The sequence below is a fragment of the Symphalangus syndactylus genome, chromosome 18, assembly GCF_028878055.3.
Source record: "Symphalangus syndactylus isolate Jambi chromosome 18, NHGRI_mSymSyn1-v2.1_pri, whole genome shotgun sequence".
NCBI classification, from domain to species: domain Eukaryota; kingdom Metazoa; phylum Chordata; class Mammalia; order Primates; family Hylobatidae; genus Symphalangus; species Symphalangus syndactylus.
This window is the reverse complement of record NC_072440.2, coordinates 58039994-58066273: the sequence shown is the minus strand read 5'-3', so window position 1 is coordinate 58066273 and position 26280 is coordinate 58039994. Positions and strand designations below refer to the sequence as shown.

The window sequence follows — 26280 nt, the reverse complement described above, 5'->3', positions numbered from 1 at the left end:
ATAGACTAGGTGTGTAGTAGGCGATCACATCTCAGTTTGTGCAAGTGCACTCTATGATGGTCACACAACAACAAAATTATATGACAATGCAGTTCTCAGAACGAATCCTTGCCTAAGAGATACATGACTATACTTTTAAACAAGGTAAAGAAAATACTGTGTGTAGAAACGTCTTGCAGAAGGTTTGAACCACAGAAACTAAAGCAAGATCTGCTTCTATAAGGAGTCTATTAATGTAGTATATATAATGTATTTTAAAATATGCCAAAAGAGCTCAACGCCTAGAGCTGAAGAAAAAGACAGTGAATTCATAACATTCTATCTGGGTTATTTTTTTCTTATTATTTAAACCTACTCTTTGCCTTGCCATCTTTCTCACCTCTCAGGTCAGGAGGCTTGTGTATGGGACCTGGCAACCCTTTCACTGAAACCTAGAATAGCATCTGAATTCTGAGGCCTCCAGGGGGAAAGCCAGCCCCTGACCAGTGCTGCAGACCCAGTACTCACCTTTTGTAATTTAAACGCCCAGATATCAACACTGCCTGACAGTTCGGCCTTAGCTTCACTATCCTTCCAACCTGAGTGTGCCTTCACCCAGTCCCCAAATTGAGAAAACAGTAAAGACCAGAAGAATAGGCTTTTGCTCAGTCTGCTTAATCAAATTTTTAAAATGAAAAACATCTCATTTGCCTCTAGTTATGTAAAGCAGAAAGAAGCAGAGGGAGAGGAAAGCAGATTTTCCTCGGTCCATTTGTTCAACACAAAGATAGTCTTTTAGTACCAGCCTGTGTCATTCTCTTGGGAGTGGTAAAGAGGGGGTTTCAATCTGGGCACTTTTATTTGGAAAGATAATCTTCGACTTGCATTTCTAAAATACAATCTGGGCCAATAGGAGCTGATTCATGTGGTCATTGAAACCAGGTTCCAGAAGAAAGAATTATAACAAAATGCTATAAAGCACTTAGTATGCCTCTAATTTGTAATATTTACCGGATATGCTTTCCTGTTCCAAAAAAGGAAAATTAAATATTATTTCAGTTTTTCTGTGGCCCCTTGATAACCCTCTAAAATCTCTAAAGCTAGCCTTGAGATGGTCTGGGCAGAGAGATTTGTAGAAGTTGGGAGTGAGAGCTCTATAGTACCTGGTTTCTGGGGATAGAGGGTGAGTGGTGTCTGGCTTTGGTTCTTTGGAAAACCCTTCAGTTTACCCTGTGGGGACCAGGGCTCCCCATCAAGCCAGACCTCAGACGTTGAGTCTGGCAGCATATTGTGCTTCTAGTGTGTCTGATTAACATAGTTGAGCAAAACCTCTTGTACAGTTTGTAGCAAGAGAGGTTGGTAATTGCCTGGTGGATTTAACAGAGATACAGCCGGCCTATTTTAGGCCACTTTTGCCCTATTTCTGGATGTGGAGTCACAATTTTCATGAATAATACTAAACCTCTGCGTGAAGCCTGCTATTCATGATTAGCATTGAACTTGTCATACAGAAGAAGGCCTGTGACATGATCAGATTCCTGGAAAGTTCATATCTGAATATAACAGACCCAGCAGGAGCCAGGGGGAATGAATATTTAGGGACAAAGCAGAATCTGGCTGAATGGTGGGCCATTGTGTGGAAACCAGATCTTTGCCCCTTGGTGTGTTATGTGTGGAGCTACAACAAGCAGGAGGCAGACCTGAAGTACGACTCAAATAGGAGCAGAGAGAAATCTGAACTGCTCTTGACCTGCAGAGCATAGATCAGAACTTACCGTTAAAAGAACAACTAGGAGGTAATTGAATTTGCCCCTGAAACTGCTTCTGCCAGTATGTTTCTCAGAAACCCCAAGTTCTTATTGCAGCCAGGAGAAATGCAGACTTCAAAAGCAAATTCCACTGTCATCGGGTTTAACATGTCTCTAGATCCCACACTTTAGATCTCTAAGGCCTGTTGGTTTGACTATTGAGAGCTATTTTTTGTTGCTGAAAAACATTCCCCCAATTTCTACAAGCCCAGCTATAAAAATTCATCTTTGAAATAGGGACATTTGAATACAGACTGAGTATTAGATTAAGGAATTACTGTCAATTTTATTAGCTACAATAATGGCATGGTGGTTAAATCCTGTAAAATTACAGATACTGAAATATTTGTGGTTGAAATGACATAATATTTGGGATTTGTTTTAAAACAATCCAGCCCCCAAACAGTGACTAGGTAGGGGTGAGGGAAATAGATGAAACAAGAATGGTTTAAAAAAAAGTGGATTATTTGTTGATGCTGGGTGATGGGTTCATTATTCTTTCCCACTTTTGTGTATGTTTGAAACTTTGCATAATAAAAAAATAAAATTTAAAATTATTTTTCTAATATTTTAAATATAAAGAGTATGTAAACACAGCATTCTGAGTATCTAGATTCAAATATGTAACATGATTAACCTAAATTGTAATTTTTTTTTTTTTTGAGACAAGAGTCTTGCCCTGTCACACATGTGGGAGTGCAGTGGTGAAATTTTGGCTCATTGCAGCCTCTACCTCTAGGCTCAAACAGTCTTCTCACCTCAGCCTCCTGAGTAGCTGGGCCTACAGGCACATGCCATCACACCTGGATAATTTTTGTATTTTCTGTAGAGACAGGGTTTTGCCATGTTCCCCTAGCCGGTCTCGTACTCCTGGGCTCAGCAATCCTCCTTCCTTGGCCTCCCAAATTGCTGGGATTACAGGCATGAGCCACCACGCCCAGCCAATTGTAATACTTTTACACATAGCCCACAGGTATCTGCCGTCATTGTTAAAGTTAGTTGTTAAAGTTTTAGTTACTAAACTTGCTAAAACTATTAGTTATTTAAAGTTATTAAAACTATTAGTTATTGAGGTTAAAGTTAGTAAATAAAGTTTAAAATCACAAGAACTTGGCTGGGCGCAGTGGCTCATGCCTGTAATCCCAGCACTTTGGGAGGCCAAGGTGGGCGGATCACCTGAGGTCAGGAGTTCAAGACCAGCTTTGCCAACATCTCTACTAAAAATACAAAAATAAACTGGGCGTGGTGGTGCACATCTGTAGTCCCAGCTACTCGGGAGGCTGAGGCAGGAGAATCACTTGAACCTGGGAGGCAGCGGTTGCAGTGAGCTGAGATGGTGCCATTGCACTACAGCCTGGGCGACAGAGCAAGACTCCATCTCAAAAAAATAAATAAAATAAAATCACGAGAACTTTAGACATATTTAGAAGTTACTAGTTGTGTCAAATGACATTTCTTAAGCTCTGACCATCTGTCAGACCTTGTACAAAATGGGGGACACAAGGATAGTATGTTCTGCAGCCTGTGGGGAATCCTCAGTCTGGGACAGAAGACAGACACATGAACAGATAAGCGTATGCAAAATACTCTATAATAAGTGAGGTGAGCAAAAGGTTCGGAGCACCCAGGAGGGCCATCTATCTGGCATGGTAGGGAGGCAGGGGCTATTGTCTGTTGAAGAGGGCTTCTGGAAAGAGTGGGGTCTTAGTTTAGGGCTTCTCTACTTTAAAGTACATCCAGTCACCTGGGATCTTATTAAAATACAGATTCTTATCAGTAGGCCTAGAATAGGCCTGTTACATTTCTAACAAGGTTCTGGGATGCCAGAGCTGCAGGACTACACTTTAAGTAGAAAGGTTCTAGATGTTAGGGCTGGGTGGGGTGGGGTAGTAAGGGCATTGGAGGCAAAGGGAACAGTTTGTGACACACACACACACACACACACACACACACACATACTGATGAATTCCAAGCAAGTTGGTGTTGCTGAAACATAAATTTTAAGAAGAAAGGGGCAGGAGATGAGGTCTGACAAGTAGACAGGGCCAGATGATGTCAGGTCTTATGGTCTGGGTATGAAGCCTGTACCTGATCCAGGAAGATGGTGATGAAGCTGAGGTGAGGGCTGAGTGTCTGAAGGAGACATTTCTCCATAGTTCGTTAAACCTCTGTATTAGGGATTTGGGTCAGGATTTCCCGCTTTTAGCCTATGAGAAGTTCTCTAGTGATTGTATCATTCACACACATCAGCCCTAAGAGGATGCCAGCAGTCGCACCTCTGCAATACGTGTGGAACCTTAGGTCCCTCACAGCTGGTGACCTCACCAGCTCAGGTTTCTTTTAACTAAATAATACCTGGACTTGTTAAAAATAGATTTAAAAGCCGGGTGCGGTGGCTCACGCTTGTAATCCCAGCACTTTGGGAGGCCGAGGTGGGCGGATCACGAGGTCAGGAGATCGAGACCACGGTGAAACCCCGTCTCTACTAAAAATACAAAAAAAAATTAGTCGGGTGTGGTGGCAGGCGCCTGTAGTCTCAGCTACTTGGAGAGGCTGAGGCAGGAGAATGGCGTGAACCCGGGAGGCGGAGCTTGCAGTGAGCTGAGATTGCACCACTGCACTCCAGCCTGGGCAACAGAGCAAGACTCCGTCTCAAAAAAAAAAAAAAAAAAAAATAGATTTAAAATACATTTCAGATGTTAGTATTTGCCTTACAAAAGTCAGCCCAAAAAATAGGATGTGAAAGCTTCCCATTATCCCTGATAAGAGTTTTTAAAACTGTGTTTAGAGTATGTGTAAAAAGCCAAGGGCGCTGTGGCAGTGGTGGTCAAGGCAGTTTCTCAATTAGAGAAAATGTTTTGTTTCTGTCAGCACTTTCTGTGTTTTAATGTCAGCACTGCTTTCTAGTATGTTTCAGCTATTGCTGAGTACCTGCTATGTACAAAAAACACTTATATTCACATTATCTTTTTTTTTTTTCTTTTTGAGACAGAGTCTCGCTCTGTCACCCAGGCTGGAGTGCAGTGGTGTGATCTCGGCTCACTACAAGCTCCGCCTCCCGGGTTCACGCCATTCTCCTGCCTCAGCCTTCTGAGTAGCTGGGATTCCAGGTGCCCGCCATCAGGCCCAGCTAATTTTTTTTTTTTTTTGTATTTTTAATAGAGACGGGGTTTCACCTTGTTAGGCCAGGATGGTCTCAATCTCCTAACCTCGTGATCTGCCCGCCTCGGCCTCCCAACACATTATCTTATTTAACCTTTTCAACAATCCTATGAAGCAGGTAGCATGTCTACTCTCCCGCCTCCATTTCTCAGATAAGAAAATTGAGCCTAGATAGTTAAGTGATTTGATGAGGATTACAGTTTGAGTCAAACAGGATTTTTGACTAGGACTCCTGATAGCAAGACCAGTGCCTTTTCCTTCTAGCACTTGAGAACAGTCCCATTTCCTTTATTTCCTTGAAAACAGGGGCTCTGGGATGGATTCTGGCTACTGTTGAGGTCATTCTTCAGAATTTTCTTTGTGAATTGTTTGGGAATTAAAGTTTGAAATTCTGATAGTATGGTGAATTATTAAGATTGCTTTTGTGACATTGTGGAAACCGAAGGATTAACTCAGTGGCGACAGAGGGTCTGCAGTTCATGCTGTTAGCTCTAAGTCATTTTCTTTTCTTCTTTGGCTTTGGGAAATCCTAAGCCCCAGGAGTAAAGCAGGCTGAGATGGGATCTGGGAAGCATTTGCTGCCCAACACAGCCACTCTGCAGTATGCTGGGCTATCTCTGTGGGTGTTCCCAGACCAGCTGTTCTCAGCTAGGAAAGGGCTCCCCTGGGGTTGGACCCACTGCACAAAACAGTTTGTCAGCAGCTTTGTCTGGGCCTTAGGTTCTCCCCCAATACCATGTCTTTACTGCTGTGGGCTGAAATTCACCTTCTCTAAAATGACACATCCCTGTATACCATTTATACTTTTTTTTTTTTTGAGACAGAGTTTTGTTCTTGTTGCCCAGGCTGGAGTGCAGTGGCGTGATCTCAGCTCACTGCAACCTCTGCCTTCTGGTTTCAAGAGATTCTCCTGCCTCAGTCTCCCAAGTAGCTGGGTTACAGGGGCCCACCACCATGCCCAGCTAATTTTTGTATTTTTAATAGAGACGGGGTTCACCATGTTGGCCAGGCTGGTCTCAAACTCCTGACCTTGTAATTTGCCCGCCTCGGCTTCCCAAAGTGCTGGGATTACAGGCATGAGCCACCACACTTGGCTGTGTACCATTTAAACTTTACAGCTAAAGTGAAAATTCCAACTTTTGTTGATAGCCAAAGCAATATTGAAATGAACATTAATAGGCCAGGCGAGGTGGCTCATGCTTATAATCCCAGCACTTTGGGAGACCAAGGTGGGAGGATCGCTAGAGCCAAGGAGTTCAAGACTAGCCTGGGCAACATAGGGAGACCCTGTCTTTACAGAAAACTTAAAAATTCACCAGGTATGGTAGCATGTGCCTATGGTCCCAGCTACTCAGGAGGATCGCTTGAGCTCAGGAGGTTGAGGCTGAGCTCGCATCACAGGCACCCTTGTTTTACTTGATTATACTTTTATTTGTGGAAGAGTGCTGATGGAATTTATGGAGGGTTTACCTCTTCAAGTCTCTCCTTGGTAGCCACTGAAAAGAGCCATATATTTCAACAATCTTCCCCACACCTAGCACAGTGGAGAGTGTAAAAGTGCTTGCTAAGTATTCTTTCTTGGCTGGGCGTGGTGGCTCATGCCTGTAATCCCAACACTTTGGGAGGCCAAGATGGGCAGATCGCTTGAGCCCACGAATTCGACACCAGCCTGGGCAATGTGATGAAACCCTGTCTCTACCAAAAATACAAAAATTAGCCAGGTGTGATGGGCATGTGCCTGTAGTCCAGCTACTTGGGAGGCTAAGGCAGGAGAATCGCTTGAGCCCAGGAGGCGGAGGTTGCGGTAAGCCTAGATTGCGCCATTGCACTTTAGTCTGGGCGATGAGAGTGAAACCCTGTCTCAAAGGACAAAATTCTTTCTTGATGCCATGAAGTCTTATCTCTTCCTCTCTTCCCATAAGAGACAACACAAGCTGGTGGAAAGATGGAAAGAATGTGGACATCTGAGTCACACCCAGTTAGGTTTGAATCATTATCTGCTTAATAGCTTTAGGCACGATGACTCTCAGTTGTGCCTGGGTTTCCTCATCGGTGCCTTCCAGGGTTTTTTTGAAGATTAAATGAATAAAATGCATGCTACCCTAAGTCCTAGCACATATCAGGTAGACGTGAAAGTACCAGCAGATATTGTGATGGTATGCTCTCCCCAGGGAATGGACTACCGTTAGTATGTCCCTGTCATCTAATTCCTAGAATATGTTATTCATAACCTGCGTTTTATTTCTGCCCATCTCTTTTTTATCTAACTGACCATGGGTCTTAGTACCAGGCATCAGCTGCTGCAGTGGCTGTTCCCTATGGCCTGCTGCAGCACTGAACTCAGTGAACACAAGAGGCCCCACATTTGTTTGTTTGTTGTTTGTTTGTGACAGCGTCTTGCTCTGTTGCCCAGCCTGGAGTGCAGTGGCACGATCATGGATCACTGCAGCCTTGACCTCCCAGACTCAAGCGATCCTCCCACCTCAGTGTCCCAAGTAGCTGGCACAACAGGCGCACACTACTATGCCTGGCAAATATTTTTACTTTTTGTAGAGATGGAGTCTTGCTATGTTGCCCAGGCTGGTCTCAAACTCCTGGGCTCAAGCAATCCTCCCACCTCGGCCTCTCAAAGTACTAGGATTACAGGTGTGAGCCACTCTGCCTGGCTCCCACGTTTATTCCTACAATGAGGTTTTATGTACTCAATTATTTGTTGTACTCAATTATTTTTTGGTTTTTGCTGGTGGGTATTATTTAATTTTCCGTTAAAAAAAATACAGACTTTCTGAACCAAATGGATATCGATTCAGTGACAGATACAAATGTCCTAAAGCACAGTTGTGTAAAGCACACTAGGGACTTAAAAAGGAAAACTCGTTCAAATTGATAGGGATGACTTTACTGAAAATCTTTATACCAGCACTTGCCTATAAGGAAGAAATAGCCCCTCAATCTTATGATGTAATTGGGAATCTGAGTTATAAACCTAAGAGAAAATTGCAGACCAGCACACCAATTATATAAATAAGTGTTGAATTATGAGGTAGAGTGTTGTGAGTTTTTGAAGACAAGAGGACTCAGTAAAGATTGTGGAAAGGTGGAAGAAAGGTGGCTGGTGGCTGAATGGGTCAGGGAACAGCAGGATAGAGGCTTGGAGGAAGCACAGAATTGATGTGTGTGTGGGTTGGGATCCAGGCTTCCTGAGTAGAGGAGTGGACAAAAAGGAACCAGGTCAGACCTGGAAAGCAAGAGTTAATTAGATGGGACTGATATGCTGAAAGCCCTAGTTTAGGAAGAGAAGCAAGTCCAGTGTCATTTACAGGACGGATCAAAGGAAGAAAGTCTGGGGAAGAGAGGATGGGTGTAGATTTCTAAACTCAAGGGATAAGGGCCTGGGCTATCATGGCAGCAGTGAGACAAGACAGGAAGGATTAAGTCCAAGATGCACTTACGAAGAAGACAGAACTTGTTGACAAGTGGAATATGTAAGGGATAAAACAGCAGGAAGAGGTTCCTTGCCTGAGATATTTGTGGTGTCCCTGAAAAAAAAAAGTCCAAGTCAACAAACGAGCTTTTCTTCCCAGGGACACAGCAGTTATCATTCCTCTTGAACTTGGACTGACCTTTTACCAAGTAATGTGGACTAGTTGTTTCTTGCTGTGTAATGAGCCATCCCCAGCCGCAGTGACTTAAGCACCAACAGTTTATCATTTCTCCCAGTTCTCTGGGTCGACTGAGTTTCAGCTGAGTGGTTCTTCTGCTGCTGTCACCTGGGCTCAGTGAGGTGCCTGCATTCAACTGGGAGCTCTGCTGGCATTCAAGGTGGCTTCAGACCTCGATCTAGTGACTTCTCTCAACAGCAGGGTATTCAGACTTCTTATACGACGGCTGGCTTCCAAGAGAGAAACAGCAGAAGCTGCCATTCCTCTTAAGGCATTAACTCAGAAGTCCACCACATTCTATGGATCAAAGCAAGTTGCAAGGCCTGATTTAAGAAGTGGGGAAATCTATTAAAGTGGAAGCAACACACATGTACAGGGAGGGGAGAAATTACTAGAGCCTCTTTTGATTCTTTATCACATTAACTCACCAGAAACTAAGTTTCAGAGAAGGAACTCCCACCAGGAGGGAACTACTGCTGTGATAGATCCTGGCCTTATGGGATCAGGATCTTTAAGAACTCTTACTACCTCCCCCTAAGGGCAGAATTTCACAGAGGAAGAAAAAGCTGTGCTTATTTATTTATTTGGGGTGTTGCTGTAAGACTCGGGGGCACAATTAAGACTGTTGGAAGAATCAGAGTGACTGAAAAGGAAGTTTATGTTTAGAAATAAAGTTACAGAGGTAGTGTGGGGCCATATCATGAGAAGGGGTTGGACCAAGATGGCAGCTGTCAGATTTGGAACGGAAGTTGCAGATGAACAGCACAGGGTGCAGTGAGCTTACGGTCACGGGTCTGAGGGTGTGCTCTTTCAGAGCACCTGTTGATGCTCTGAAAGAAGTAGGATACCAGCTGCAGCGTCTCAGATGTACATAGTTTTCTTTCCATGGAGGGGAGAAATCAGCTACTGAGGCACCAGTGTGGGGTCCTTGAGGCAGAAGATGGTATTGACACAGGGTTAAATGACATTTAAAATCAGCAGAGAAGCACTTTGGGAGGCTGAGGCAGGAGGATCACTTGAGGCTACGCGTTTGAGACAAGCCTGGGCAACATAGTGAGACCCCATCTCTACAAGATACACAAATAATTAGCCAGCCATGGTAGTACACACTGGTAGTCTCAGCCACTCGGGAGGCTGAGATGGGAAGATCACTTGAGCTCAGGAGTTCAAGGCTGCAGTGAGTATGATTGTATCACTGCACTCCAGCCTGGGCAACAGAGTGAGACCCTGTCTCTATTAAAAAAAAAAAAAATCAGCAGAGGAGTTACGTCATTTCTGAAGAAGCAGATTTTACTTAGAAAAAAAAAAGGGAGCTCTACAGAGCCTTGGAAAGAGTTTTTTAAGACATAGGACAAGAACTTTGCATCTGGCTTCTTAAAGCAAATATCCCAGATCTGGTCAGAGCAGTGGAATAGAAAACATAAATAATAGTCAGGGCTGCTTCTTAGTGAATTACCAGCTGAAGATTTAGATTCAAACTGAGCCTTTGCTGTGATGGCCATGCCTCTGTCTTCGATAATGATTTGGTTACCAGGACTAGAACTCATTCAAGCTAACTTGAGCAAAAGAAATCTATTTGAAGACCATTGGGATGTATCACAGAACCCAACCCCTGTGTCCCAAGAAACTAGAAAGAAAGCAGGGACTTTCACTGTCTCTCTCTGCGGCCACTTCATCTCCCATCTCTGCCTCTCTCTCAGCTTGTTATCCATCTTTCTTCCTCTTCGTGGACTAGCAGAATTGGCTCACTCATCCACTCACATGGCTCAAACTTGAGTTTGGTTGCCTCAACTCCTACTTGACAAATCCCTACAATTTCAGTGCCTGCATTCACTGAGAGGATCCCAATTCCAGCTTCCTAAGAAGGAGAATCTGGTGGCCTCAGTGTGAGGCAGCTGTGGCCAGAGGATGGAGCCCTTTGTCTTGTCCCCAACCAGCAGTAGTTATGGGAGCAGATACTCTGAGAAGGTGATGTGGGTAATAGGTGGTTCTCAAAGAACGGCTGTCAACCATGGAGGCCCCCATGGAGGTGTGCGCAGTACCTTCAGAATGAAGCCACAGTTATATTCAAATGTAACAATGTTTAGTGGGCCTGCCTGATTGCTTCCCAGTTGTTTCTTATGATAGTAAAAGAACAATAGTTCCTGGGTTAATGTGAATGGAGGACCATCTCTCTTTAACTCCTCTAAAATTTTTATCTTCAACATCTGAATGTTTGTAATTAATTTTCACGAGTTTTGAAGCCTCGGCTATGATAAACAAGGGGTCCATTTGTATGTTAAGGCAATTTTTAAAAAATTGAAAGTGATGAAGCCTCTTTGGTAAGAGGAAAAATGCATGACCAAGCCACAGAGACTTCAAAGTAAGCTTGAAATGCAAAAGGAATTTGAAGACAAATATCCTTTTTCAAATTGGCTTTTCCTCCCTGCTTCTGGGAAGCGCTAAGGGTGGGACACGATCTAGAAATCCACTCAGTTGAGTAGTAATGCTTTTGAAGCAACATGACGTGTCTTCTCTGACTAGACTTCGAGCCACACTTTCCAGGACAAGTCAGAGGGCAGTGGCCCCCTCAGAGGCTGACTGGAACCGCAGAGGCTTCTCTCATGGTGCACAGAGTGTTGAGGGACTGATGTGTTTGAGAATTCAGTCTTGAATCTCTGGTCTCAGGGAGTCACTTTCATTTAGTTGCCCAGACTGGTCCTATAAGAAAAGGGGTCAGAGACATGAAAAACAAAAACAAAAACCCATGGAATGGGAGTCTGCAACCCTGGAGCTTACCCGGACTCTCCAGTTCTGCCTTGTGTGTCCCCATACAAGGCCTTTAACCTTGTTAGACTGGTTTCTTCTTTGTCCAATAGGAATAATATCATCTGTCCTGCCTCCCTGAAAGGGCTAGAGCTTCCTGTGAGCTGACTTATGTGAAAATGCGCTGTATGCTATACAGATGTCAGAGATTAATATTTTAATATCCGGAATCAAACCGTTTTATGAAGTGGCTGCCTTTGATTTTTGTCCTTTAAATCAGCCTATTTTATTTTTCTATTATTCAGCAAGTTGTTCTTGTTTGTGTGGTGAATGATGAAAGCCTTATTGTATATAATGATGATAAACACTATTTATTCAGCACATTCTATTCTGCTAGGCCTTGTGGTATTTACTTTATTTACATTATCTCATTTTATTTCTCACAAGAACTCTTTGAGGTCCGTATTGATTCTCATTCCTCTGTTGATGAAACTGAGCTGAGAAGGGCTGTGACGGAGATGCCGGAATTTACCCTAGGGTTTGTCTCACTGTAAAAGGCCACCTGCTCCTGGACACATGGTGGTGGCACCAGTGCCCTTCAGAACATTACCAAGTCCTAGGAAGGGAGCAAGCAAAACTCACTCCTGAGCCACAATGTGGATGGCAGAAAATGAGGAGCATAATGGCCCTCCCTCTTTTAGAAGCTGCATGTTCTATTTTTCATACGGTTCTTATAAGCTCCACAGTTTTGTTCTAAGCCTAGGAAGCAGCAAATTAAGAAGAGGTTAAGCAAAGACTGCAGGCATTGACAGTAATAAGAAGTAGATGCCCTCAAAGACCCCTTTCAGTTCTAATGTTCTGAGGTTGCAGCAGCCTTGACAGCAACTGTTTTAGACTGAATGTTTGTCCCTCACCCCCCATCCCCACCATTCTTATGTTGAAGCCCTAACCCTGCAATGTGATGGTATTTGGAGATGAGGCCCTTGGGGAGGTAATTAGGTTTAGATGAGGTCATGAGAGTGGGACTCCCATGATGGGATTAGTGTCCTCATAAGGAGAGGAAGAGGGCCGGGTGCAGTGGCTCACGCCTGTAATCCCAGTACTTTGGGGGGCCAAGGCAGGTGGATCACCTGAGGTCAGGAGTTTGAGACCAGCCTGGCCAACATGGTGAAACCCCGTCTCTACTAAAAATACAAAAAAATTAGCCGGGCATGGTGGCGGGCGCCTGTAATCCAAGCTACTCGGGAGGCTGAGGCAGGAGAATCACTTGAACCCAGGGGGTGGAGGTTGCAGTGAGCCAAGATCACGCCATTGTTCTCCAGCCTGGGGAACAAGAGTGAAACTCCATGTCAAAAAAAAAAAAAAAAAGGGGAGAGGAAGAGAAATCAGAGCTCCATCTCTCTCTGCCATGTGAGGACACAGCAAGAAGGTTTTCATCTGAAAGCCAGGAAGAGGGCCCTCATCAGGAACTGAAACTGCCAGTACCTTGACCTTAGACTTCTCAGCCTCCAGAACCATGTCCATTGTTTAAGCCACCAGCCTATGGTGTTTTGTTATAGCAGCCTGCGTGGACTGAGACAGCAACCAAAAGACAAATTAACTATTAAAGTCAGACACTAGAACATAAAAAAGCGCACCAGTCTGGGGCTATTTTAAAGTATATTTGATGACCTTAAGTTACCAAGAAAAATTTAAAGTAGGCTAAACTTGTTAAATTTGTTTAAGAAAGATCTAATGCATGTTAGAAAGGTTTCATCCAAAATGATTAAGATGAAATGTTAAGTTTTAAAGTTAAGCTTTATGGAATACTCAATTATCCAGAATGATGTTCCTACATAGCCAAAGAAGACAGTGAGAAGAAAGGAGTCAAAACCAACTTAATTTCCTAGCTTTAAGTGGATGTCGTTATGCAGGTTGAGTCTGCTTTCCACTTTCACTCTACCTTGTTCATTCACTCTGCCCAAGATGTACCTTTATCCACTCTAATGGCATCCGCAGCAACCTGGATGGGATTGGAGACTATTATTCAAAGTGTGAAGGAACTCAGGAATGGAAAACCAAACATTGTATGTTCTCACTCATAAGTGGGAGCTAAGCTATGAAGATGCAAAGGCATAAGAATGACACAGTGGACTTTGAGGACTCAGGGGGAAAAGGTGGGAATGGGGTGAGGGATAAAAGACTACAAATTGAGTGCAGTGTATACTGCTCAGGTGATGGGTGAACCAGAATCTCACAAATCACAACTAAAGAACTTACTCATGTAACCAAACACTACTTGTTCCCCAATAACCTATGGAAATAAAAAAAAAAAAAAACAGAAGTACCGTTATCCACTCGTCCCATGATTCAGTGGTGACACAGGAAGTGCTTGTTCATTCAGCATATAGTCCTAGAGCACCTGCTTTGTGACTGGGACCACTCCAGGCCCTGGGAATACAGGCGTGTGTGGACGATACAGTCATGCCCTTAAGTTGCTCATAGTTAATCAGGTAGTGAGATGAGTAAACAGGTGTTCAGAATCAAACTCAGCATAGACTGCTGTAGGACTACACAGCAGGGACACATAACCCTCTTTCTTGTAGGGGATAGGGTGGGGAGGATGGGAGGGCCATGGGGCTTCCCAGGGGAAATGATGTTCAGGCTGAAATCTTAAAAAGGGAAGAATATTCTAAGCACAGGGAATAGCACGTGCAAAAACCAGGAGGCCAGAGAGCAAAGTCCAGTTGGGAAACTTGCAAATACACTACAATTTGGCCTCTGTATAGAATGTGAGCTGAAGGGTAGACAGGTCATGGTGGTGGGAGAGGGGAATGGGGAGCAGCACAGAGGGGAAGGGGGAGCAGCACAGGAACAGCAGCAGTGTACCATGTGAGAAAGTTTGGACTTTATCCTGGGGGGCAACCAGAGAGCTTTGAGGGTTTGGGGAAGGGCTCCATTTACCTCACCAGCTGCTGCTGCTTTTCCCTTTCTCTGCTACCAGTCACGCTCACTTCTTGTAGTTCCTGCCAAGGCCACAATCTTTCTTGCTTCAGGCCTTTGCACTTCTGTCTGGAATGTACTGTAAAGATTATTCTGGTTGCAGTTTGCTAACTAGATTAGAGTAGGGTAAGCCTAGAAATGGAGATAGAATAGGAGTCTGATGCAGTGGTCTAAGTGAAAGGAGATGGTGACCCAAACTGGGGAAGTGGCAGCGTGAACAGAGAGGCAAGGGCAGATGTATGTGATATTGTAGGAGGTAGAATTGACAGTGTCACAATTGGCAAGTGATTGCCTTTGGGGGCAAGTTTGATACCTTAGGCCACTGATGTTCAAATGGGTTAGAAGGGCAGCAGGCTGTGGTCTGATTCCCAGTGATCTACCTCATGGTGTGTTTCAAGACCTCATTGTCCTATTGAAACATGAACCACCTGGATTTGCTCAACAAATTAATAAAGCTTAGAGGTTCCAGCTGTGTTAATGCAAGCCATGGCCTTGTTTATGTCTAACCTTAACATTTGATGATTATATGCCTTAGGCTGTCTGTAAACTGATACATAATAACATGGTTACTTGTAAGCATAATGGAATAAATGAGAGAAAAATCAGAGTAAATGACCAAGATGATCATCATCAAGTAGCTCTTATTAAGAACCATTAAATGCCTGGCTCAGGTTTCCACGTGCAAGGTCCCTTTAACAAACTCAGTTTATATCATATGCTCTTGACTAGAGAAGCTTGACTCACTGCAGTTGTTTAAACCCCTAAAACCCAGACATTTCCAAGCCAGGCCCCTCCACCACCAACACTGGACTCCTACTGCATAGAGCTTTTCTGTTTACATTTGCTACTATAGGGATTTAGTTTGTTTCCGAAGGATGCATTTTAACTTTTGTGTGGTGAGCCACATTTGTTATATTTGAACCATGTGTGACGCAAGGGAGAAAGGTAACCACTTGGCTTAGAGGGGGAAGGGTGAGTCTTTGGGTTAACAGAGGTACTTCCTGCCAATTTAAAATGAGCTGGTTAGATGGTGGAATACATTAAAATGTGTGTGTGTCTGTGTGTGTGTGTGTGTACATGCACACATACACATGAATATAATTTTATATGCCCAAAAGACTAATGTGGATATAAAGCTTATTAAACTGGACGATGCTGTTTCCCAGTCTGAAGCATAAAGGAAAAAAATACTATCGGACTGGGCACGGTGGCTCACTCCTGTAATCCCCAGCACTTTGGGAGGCCAAGGCGGGCGGATCACAAGGTCAAGAGATCGAGACCATCCTGGCTAACATGGTGAAACCCCGTCTCTACTAAAAATACAAAAAATTAGCTGGGCGTGGTGGCAGGCGCCTATAGTCCCAGCTACTCGGGAGGCTGAGGCGGGAGAATGGCGTGAACCCGGGAGGCGGAGCTTGCAGTGAACCGAGATTGCACCACTGCACTCCAGCCTGGGCAACAGAGTGAGACTCCGTCTCAAAAACAAAAAAACAATGCTACCTAAGAGTCTATATGCCTGTCACTTTGGAATTGTATAATACATAACTCTCAGCTGACCTAGAAGTGCTTCTGAGACCAGGCCTCATTTGTGTTTTGTTATATCTTCAGTTATATAAACAATGAGGGACAAATGGAGAAAGGGAAAGGACTTCAACTGATAGTGGAGTGATTCATAAATCGATAATATAGATGGAAAACTAAGGTCCACAGAGATTCATTGTCCATGACCCATGATGAATTAATTTCTTTATTCAATCTATTATAAGGTATATTAATTATCTATTACTGCATAACAAATTATCTCAAAACTTGGTGGCTTAAAACAACACACATTCATTATCTCATGCATTCTGTGGGTCAGGAAATCTGGGGTATGACTTAGCAATATCCTGCTTCAAGGTGTCTCACAAAGCTGCAATCCAGGTGTCTACCAGAGCTGGAGTCTCATCTGAAGGCTCAACTGAGGAAAGATCCACTTTCAACCTCACATAGTTGTTGGTAGGATTTAGTTAATTGTGGACCATTGGGTGAAATTCTTTTTCTTGTGGGATGTTGGCTGAAGTCCACCCTCAGTTCCTTACCACACAGCCCCTGACATGGCATATTGCTTCATTATTGCTTCATAGAAATACACAAAGTGAGAAAACAATAGAGAGTCTGCAAGCAAGATGAAGTCATAATCTTTTGTAACCTAATCCCAGAGGTGACATCCCATCAACTTTGCCACATTCTACTTGTCAAAAGCATGTCAGCAGTCCAGCCCACACTCAGGGGGAGGAGATTATACAAGGGCATGAATACCAGGAATTGGGGATCTGTCTTAGGCAGTTTGGGCTGCTGTAACAAAATACCATACAGTGGGTGGCTTAAACAACAGACATTTATTTCTCATAGCTCAAGGGGCTAAGAAGTCCGAGGTCAAGGTGCTGGCGACTCAGTGCCCGGTGAGGCCTCTCTTCCTAGTTTGCTGAGGGCTACCTTCTGGCTGCAGAGAGAGAGGGGGTTCTGGTCTCTTCCTCATATAAGGGCAGTGATTCCATCAGGGAGGCTCAGCCATCATAACCTCATCTAAACCTAATTACCTCCCAAAGGCCTCACCTCCAAATACCTTCATATTGGGAATTCAGGCTTCAATATATTAATTTTAGGGAGTAGTAGGGGGAAAAAACCTTTTCCCATACATTCATACACTTCTCTTCTAACATCAGATGTATGGATTTGTCTCAAACCAGCCAATTCTCCAAGTTTCCAGACACCACCTGGGGGTCCTACAATTAAGTTATGGCACTACCTAACTCAGTCCCACAAGACTGCCCCCCACTTCAGATGCCAATTACAAGGAGTGGGACCCAACTTGGCTACAAATTGGGGGTTCCCACAACCCTCTCCTCTGGTTTGATCATTTGCTATAACAGCTCACAGAACTCAGGGAAACACTTACACTTACCAGTTTATTATAAAGGATATAGGTGTGGCTAAGCATGGTGGCTCACACCTGTAATCCCAGCACTTTGGGAGGCTGAGGCAGGAGGATCGCTTGAGCCTAGGAGTTCAAGACCAGCCTGAGCAACATAGTAAGTCCCCATCTCAATTCAATAATTTAAAAAATAAAATTAAAAGGCTATAGGTGAACTGCAGATGAAGAGATATATAGGGTGAGGTCAGGAAGGATCCTGTACACAGGAGCTTCTGTTCTTGTGGAGTTTGCCATACCTGGCACAGATATTTATTCACCAACCCAGAAGCTCTCCAAATGGCATCTTTTAGGAATTTTAATGATGGCTTCATTACATAGGCGTGATTGATTATTAACTCAATTTCTAGACTCTCACCCCTCCCTGGAGGATGTGGGGTGTGGGACTGAAAGTTCCAAGCTTTTAATCATGGCTTCATCTTTCTTGTGACTAGCCCCCATCCTGAAGCTATCCAGGAGCCTACCAAGAGTTGCCTCATTAGAACAAAAGATGCTCTGTCGCCCAGAAAATCCCCAGAGAGTTGCTCTGTGCCAGGGCAGAGACAAAGTGTCACAGGGGTATGCAAACATCGAATGCATAGCAGAATCATGGAGGTCCATCTTTGAAAGCTGTCTACCAGAGTTGGTACATATATTTAGCTTTCTTTGTTCTCAGCTACAGCTTTTTCTACTAGACCAAACCATCTGATGTGTGGCTGTGAAACACTAATATGCTCAGTGTGGTGGGCTGAAGAATGGCCCTCCAAAGATGTTCATGATATAATCCCTAGGATCTGTGAATACGTTACCTTAGATGGCATAGGAGATTTTGCAGATATGATGAAAGATTTTGTGATAGATTATCCAGGTGGGACCAATGTAATCACAGGGTTCTTAGAGAGGCAGGAGGATCTGAGTCAGAGAAGACGATGTGACAATGGAAACAGAGGGAGGAAGGAGAGGTGATGAAGGAAACAGAGGGAGGAAGGAGAGGTGATGATGGAAACAGGGAGGAGGGAGAGGTGATGAAGGAAACAGGGAGGAGGGAGAGGTGATGAAGGAAACAGAGGGAGGAAGGAGAGGTGCTGACAGAAACAGAGGGTGGAATGGTGCGGCTGCAAGCCAAGGCATATGGGCAGCTGCTAGGAGGTTGAAAAGGCAAGGAATGGATTCTCCCCTTGAGCCTCTAGGAGTAACTTGGCTCCACTAACACCTTGAGTTTAGACCCATAAGCCCCACTTAGTACTCCTGACCTTCAGAACTGAAAGCTAATAAATTTATGTTATTTAAAGCCACTAGGTTTGTGGTAATTTGTCCCAGCAGCAATAAGAAACTAATATATTCACCAAAAGTCCTTGAGGAAACCCACTTGTGGAATTTTTGAAGGAAGTAGGAGCTTACATAGAAGGTATAGGATAATGGGCTTCTGAGAGGGCTTTTCCTGCCCTCTGGTAACTCTGAAACATAATTTACATTACTGGAGTCTTTCTGTTTTTAGGAAATTGTTCCTAGTTTTCTTCAATACTAAATCCTATCAATATTAAACAGTTTTTTTAAAAAAATGTATTTGGTTAGTTAAAGGTAGACCTAGTCTCACATACTCTTCAAAATAAAACAAAAACATGGTTTTTAGCAGAGGACACTAAAGCTTCCATTTTCAAAGCTGGTTGCTTGTTATTTATTTGTACCTCAGGAGTGGAAATACTGGCTGAGATGAAAGTACCTGGCACAAATCGCTTTTCCTTCTTGGTGTTTCACAGCCAGATGTTGCGAAATTCTTTTGTTTTTCTTTTTTCTTTAGTGCCTGGAAACCTTGGCTGCTACAAGGATCATGGAAACCCACCTCCTCTGACTGGCACCAGTAAAACGTCCAACAAACTCACCATACAAACTTGCATCAGTTTTTGTCGGAGTCAGAGGTTCAAGGTGATGACTCTGTGGCTATGTAACTATAGAAAAATATAAAGATGTAAATGCATTTTGTTCAGATAACTTAAAAATAAGTGCTAAGTAAAATAAGCTAGACACAAAAGGCCACATATTTTATGATTCCACTTACATGAATTGTCTAGAATAGGCAAATCCATAGGGATAGAAAGCAGGTTAGTGGTTGCCAGAGGGTGGGAGGTGGGAGGAATTGGTACTAACTGCTAATCAACACAGAGTTTCTTTTCTGGGTTATGAATGTTCTGGAATTAGATGGCGGTGACTGCACAACACAGTGACTATACCAATAACCACTGAAATATACACTGAAACAGTGAATGTTACATTATGTGAATTACATTTCAGTTTTTAAAAAAACCTAAAATAACTAAACTTCTAGAAAAATAAACAGAAAATCCTAAAATATTGGGTTAGACAAAGATTTCTAAGTTGGACACAAAAACAAATCATTTTAAAAAGTTGGTAAATTGAACTTATCAATATTAAAATATTATCTTCAAAAAATAGAGTTAAGAATATGAAAGGCAGACCACAGACTAGGAGAAAGTAGTTGTTAAATATATATCTGATAAAGGACTTGTATACAGAATATATAAAGAACACTTACAGCTCAACAATATGACAACTTGATTTTAAAAATGAGCAAAAGATTTGAAGAGATATTTTATCCCCCGAAAATACATAGATGGCCAATAAACACATGAAAAGATGCTCAGCATCAGCAGTTGTCAGGGAAATACAAATTAAAACCATAATGAGATACCACTGCACACCACTTCAGGATGTCTGAAGTTAAAACTGAAAATACTAAGAATTTATAAGGATGTGGAGCAACTGAAACTCTCATAGACTGCTAGTAGGAATGTAAAATGCTACAGCTTCTTTGAAGAAAGATCTTAAAGTTTCTTTCAAAGTTAAATATGCACGTACCTTAAAACTCAGCAATATCACACCTGGATAGTTACCCTAGATAAATGAAAACCTGTGTTCACACAAAGACTTATACATGAATGTTCATAGCAGCATTATTCATAATAGCTCCAAACTGTAAATAATCTAAACGTCCATTAAGTGATGAGTGGAGAAACAAAGTACAGTATACCCATACTGTGGAATACCACTCAGCAATAAAAAGAAGAGACATATTAAGACATACTGGCTGGGCACGGTGGCTCATGCCTGTAATCCCAGCACTTTGGGAGGCCAAGGTGGGTGGATCACGAGGTCAGGAGTTCGAGACCAGCCTGACCAACATGGTGAAACCCTGTCTCTACTAAAAATACAAAAATTAGCTGGGCATGGTGGTGCGTGCCTGTAATCCGAGCTACTCAGGAGGCTGAGGCAGGAGAATTGCTTGAACACAGGAGGCGGAGGTTGCTGTAGTGAGCCGAGATCACGCCACTGCAACACAAGACTACATACTGAACTCAAAATGGATCCCAAATCTAACTGTAAAATGTCAAATTATAAAACTTCTAGAAGAAGATATGAGAAAATCTTCGTGACTTGAGTTTAGGCAGAAAGTTCTTACATGAGACACCAAAAGCATGACCCATGATGAGAAAAAATTGGTACATTTTAATTTGGACTTCATAAAAATGTAAAGATCTTGCTCTGTGAAAGATATTTTTAACAGGATGAAAAGACAAGCTATAGCTTGGGAGAAAATATTTGCAAATCACATATGTGACAAAGAACTTGTATCCATAGTGTGTAAAATTAAAAAAAAAAAGCCAAACAACTCAATAGTTAAAAAAACCAAACAAAGCAATTTAAAAATGGGCAAAAGACCTGAACAGAAGATATACAGATGGCAAATAAGCACATGAAAAGAAGCCAAAGAAGATATACAGATGACAAATAAGCACATGAAAAGATAGTCGTCTGGGTGTGATGGCTCAAGCCTGTAATCCCAGCACTTTGGGAGGCCAAGGCAGGAGGATCACTTGAGGTCAGGAGTTCAAGACCAGCCTGGCCAACATGGCAAAACCCAGTCTCTACTAAAAATACAAAAATCAGCTAGGCGTGGTAGCACACCTGTAGTCCCAGTTACTCGGGAGGCTGAGACAGGACAATTGCTTGCACCTGGAAGGCGGAGGTTGCAGTGAGCCAACATTATACCACACTGTACTCCAGCCTGGATGACAGAGTGAGACTCCATCTCAAAAACAAAAGAAAACAAAGAAAAAAGAGAAAGATATAGTCGACATCATTAGCCATTAAGGTAATGCCAATTAAAACTATAATGAGGTACCACTACATACCTATTAAAATGGCTAAAATAAAATATACTGAAAATAACAAGTGCTGACAAGGATACAGAACAACTGGGACTTTCATGTATTGTTGGTGCAGATCTAAAATGGCACAGTCTTCCTGGAAAAAGTTTGGCACTTTTTAATAAAGTTAAATATACATCTACCATATGACCTAGTAATTCCATTCCTAGTTATTATGCTAGAGACATGAAAACTTATATTCACATAAAAATCAGTACACAAATGCTTATAGCAGTTCTATTCATAATTATGAATAACTAGAAACAGCCCAACAGATAAACAGCTGTGATACATCCATACAATGAACTCTGCTCAGCAATAAGAAGGAGTAAACTATTGATACAAACACCAATTTGGATGAATCTCAAAGACATTATGCTGACTGAAAGAAGCCAGTCTCAAAAAGATTACATACTGTATGATTCTATTTATGTGACATTTTCAAAAAGACAAAACTACAGTAAAGAAAAATGGGTCAGTGGTTGCCAGGGGTTCTGGGGGAGGGGACCTATAAAGCAATAGTGCAAAGAAAATTATTGGGGTAATGGAGCTGTTCTGAATCCTGATTGTACTGGTGGTTGGTTGCACAAATCTTTTTTTTTTTTGAGACAGAGTCTGACTGTGTTGCCCAGGCTGCAGTGCAGCGATGCAGTCTTGGCCCACTGCAACATCCACCTCCTGGGTTCAAGCAAATCTCCTGCCTCAGCCTCCCAAGCAGTTGGGATTATAGGTGCCCGCCACCATGGCTGGCTAATTTTTGTATTTTTAGTACAGATGGGGTTTCACTTTGTTGGCCAGACTGGTCTCTACCTCCTGACCTCAAGTGATCCACCTGCCTCGGCCTCCCAAAGTGCTGGGATTACAGACATAAGCCACCATGCCTGGCTGTGGTTACACAAATCTATACAAGTGTTAAAATTTACAGAACTATATGCCAAAATACTATATAGCAATGTAAAAACAAAATTGTAAAATGGGGCCTATAATGTGTTTGCTTTGAGGGTTAGCTATACAGCACTCACTACCTGGCACATAGTAAACAGTCAATAAAATGTTTAGCTGTTACTCACATTTTAAGTTTATGAGATTTTCTCCCCCTTAAAGCTTATTAAGTGCGGTACAAACACAAACATTAAAAAGTGATGCTCGCCGACAGGGAAACGTATTGGTGGTTGCGTACTTATCGGTCGGCTTGAAATTAAGTGTTGCAAGAGTGGAAGAAGTGGGAGGTCCCAGGGGAAGGGACCCTGGGAACTTGAGGCTAATTGCTTGCTGGAAGCCCACCCTGCCAGGCTCCTTCAGGCTATCTGACATCCCTGATGTTGCTTACCGTGTGCTGCTTCTCTATTGTGGCAGTTTGCTGGGATGGAGTCAGGCTATGCTTGCTTCTGTGGAAACAATCCTGATTATTGGAAGTACGGGGAGGCAGCCAGTACCGAATGCAACAGCGTCTGCTTCGGGGATCACACCCAACCCTGTGGTGGCGATGGCAGGATCATCCTCTTTGATAGTGAGTATGCCCTGTGCCCATCACTGCCCAAGGCACAGGAACCCTTGGACCAGAGCAACAAGCCTGCCCACCCTCCCTCCCTTCTATGTATTCATTCATTCACTTGGCAATAGACAATACTCGTGACTAGACCCTGGGAATATAGCACAGTGCGTGAAGACTCAGCCCCTGCCTTCTGGAAGAGAGAACAGACACTTAAAAAGGGATTAGCTACAGTCATGCCAAATGGTTTGAAGCAACATGGCCTGTTGTGTGATGCTTAGACAACCCAGAAATGATAACCTTTCCAATTTTACATAGACATTAATATAACAATCCAGTATCAGCTTTATTCTCCTCTTGATTTAATATAATTTCCAAACCCTTTTGACTTTTTTTTTTTTTTTTTTTAGGCATTTGGGATTTATATATTATTGTGATACATCTGAGAAGAGAGCGTAGCTCTAAGTTGTTTTTTCAGGCCTGGCATTGGGTTTGCCCTGACCCACCTCTTCTCTAAACTGCCGCATTTGTGAGTTACTGGCCAGGGGCAAAGTGTGTTCAGAATGGGAGTGGATCCAGGGCCTTGACCTCACCAACATCATGTTCTAACCACTGAGCCAACTGACTCCTCATCATAATCCACCAGCATCCTCTCTGTGGCAGTGAGACTTTATGATAATTACAGCACCGTGCAGCACCAGATTTAAAGATAGTGGAGGCAGACAAAAAAAAGGCTCGAGATTACCAAGAAATATTGTAGTGTCTGTGGTGACTTTGGCCTTTAGGCAAGAGGAGGTGTGCTACTGGCGTCTCAACCAGGCAGCATGGCTAGTTTTGAGCAAAAATGACATATGGCTTATTAGTTTCCTAGGACTGCCATAACAAATTGTCACCAACTGGATGGCTTAAAACAACAAACAGTCATTCTCTGACAGTTCTGGAGGCTAGAAATCCAAAATCGAGGTGTCAGCAGGGCTATGCTCTCTCCAAAGTCTCCAGGGAAGCCCTCCTCACTTCTGGTGGTTGTGGGCGATCCTTGACATTTGGTGGCTGCAGCACTCCAGTCTCTGCCTTCTCTTTCACATGGCCATCTTCCCTCTGCGTGTGTCTGTGTGTCCGTGTCTCTGTGTGTCTCCTTAAAAGGAACCAATCATTGGATTTAGGGCCCACCTTAATTTAGTATAGCCTCATCTTAACTCGGTTACATAACATTCACAGGTACCAGCTGTTAGGACTTGAATATATCTTTCTAGGGGACACAGTTCAGCCACTATATATATGGTGACTATAAAACCCAGCCAAGGTTTATAACTGAGCCTTTTATGTGTTATAGCTTAGATATTGTCTAAAGTGTGTCTGTATTTAGGGTGAGAAGACAGGATTAGTGAACAGAACTCGCAGTCAATTGGTTTTTTTAGCTAAGTGTGCCCATTGGAGACTGCCAGTTGATTCCTATACATCCTGTTATGTCCAGACCAATGCTTAGTTTGATACCTTTGTTTTGGCTAAAGACTGAACTTTGCCTAATGATTAAGGAATCTTGCTAATGCTTAGTTGGCAAATAACTATGCACTGCACATCTATTTAGCCTTTTATTCTAGAGTTCATTATTATAAGATTCTCTGCCTTAACACTCTAACTCAGGAGAGTAAGTTTTCTGAACTTGCAAAATGCCTAGTATACTCTTAAGTGAGAAAACAAAGGAAATAAATGTTTCTTGAGTACCTAGTATGCCTGAAGGCCTTATGTAAATTATCACATTAGGTTCTCTTGGCACCCTTCTGAAGTAGGGGTTATTGTGATAACTCTCATTTCACAGAAGAGAGCCATATGACATGGACAGGATAAATAACTTGCTGGGATTCACACTGCCAAGAAGCCACTAGAGAGGTGCTAGAGAGGAAAGAGGAGTAGTGTGAGGGTTTACTACCTGCTTTTTGACTTTAAATAGAATGCAATGTCAATTAAAAAATGGAAAATGAGTGTTCGCAGATATATGGAGACTTGGGAACCCTCATACATTGCTGGTGGGAATGTAAAACCATGCAGCTGCTTTGGAAAACAGTCTGGCCAGCCTGGCTGACATGGTGAAACCCCGTCTCTACTAAAAATACAAAAATTAGCTGGTTGTGTTGGCACATGCCTGTAATCCCAGCTACTCGGGAGGCTGAGGCACGAGAATCGCTTGAACCCAAGAGGTGGAGGTTGCAGTGAGCTGAGATCGTGCCACTGTACTCCAGCCTGGTGACAGAGTGAGACTCCGTCTCAAAAAAAAAAAAGTAAACAGTCTGGCATTTCCTCAAAACGTGAAACAGAGAGTAACTGTATGACCCAGCAATTCCACTCTTAGGTATATACCTGAGAGAACTGAAAACATGTTTCCACAAAAAACGTACATACCAATGTTCCTAGCAACATTGTTCACAATAGCCAAAAAGCGACAGCAAACCAAATGTCCATCAGCTGATGAATGGATAAACAAAGCGGATATCCATATGATGGAATATTATTCAACCATAAAAATAAATAAAGCACTGAGGCAAATGCTACACCATGGATGAACTTTGAAACCATTATTCTAAATGAAAGAACCAGATGCAAAGAGCTATATATTTTATGATCTCATTTATATGAAATGTCCAGAATAGGCAAATCTATACAAACAGAAGCCAGATTCCCGGTTGCCAAGGGCTGGGGGAAGGGGAAGAATATGGAGTGACTGCTTAATAGGTACGGGTTTTCTTTTTAGGGTGATAAAAATGTTCTGGAATTAGATAGGGATGATGATTATATAACATTGTGGATATACTAAACACCACTGATTCACAGATAGATAGTCCCCAACTTAGGAGAGTCAACTTATGATTTTTCAACTTTACAGTAGGTTATCAGGGTATTAAATGCATTTCTGACTTTGATATTTTCAACTTACAATGGGTTTATCAGGACATAGCCCCATTATAAGTCAAGGAACATCTGTACTTTAAAATGGTTAAAATGGTGGATTTTAGATCAAGAAGAAATAGAATGCAGTTTTGTAGTTTTTTTTTTTTTTTTTTTTTTTTTTTGAGACAGAGTCTTGCTCTGTCGCCCAGGCTGGAGTGCAGTGGCGCAATCTCGGCTCACTGCGAGCTCCGCCTCCTGGGTTCACGCCATTCTCCTGCCTCAGCCTCCAGAGTAGCTGGGACTACAGGCACCCGCCACCACGCCTGACTAATTTTTTTGTATTTTTAGTAGAGACGGGGTTTCACCGTGTTAGCCAGGATGGTCT

General features: G+C 42.8%; 1 protein-coding gene across 5 annotated transcripts in view; it reads left to right on the top strand.

Moving 5' to 3' along the window:
• The window catches only part of KREMEN1 (kringle containing transmembrane protein 1), a 122764-nt gene that overhangs the window by 29778 nt on the left and 66706 nt on the right, over positions 1-26280 (top strand). For all 5 annotated transcript variants that reach the window (XM_063623407.1, XM_055254390.2, XM_063623408.1 and 2 more), the window contains exons 4-5: positions 19093-19217; positions 22874-23027. In XM_063623407.1, coding sequence (XP_063479477.1) covers positions 19093-19217; positions 22874-23027 — 279 coding nt within the window. The remainder of the gene's footprint in view (positions 1-19092; positions 19218-22873; positions 23028-26280) is intronic.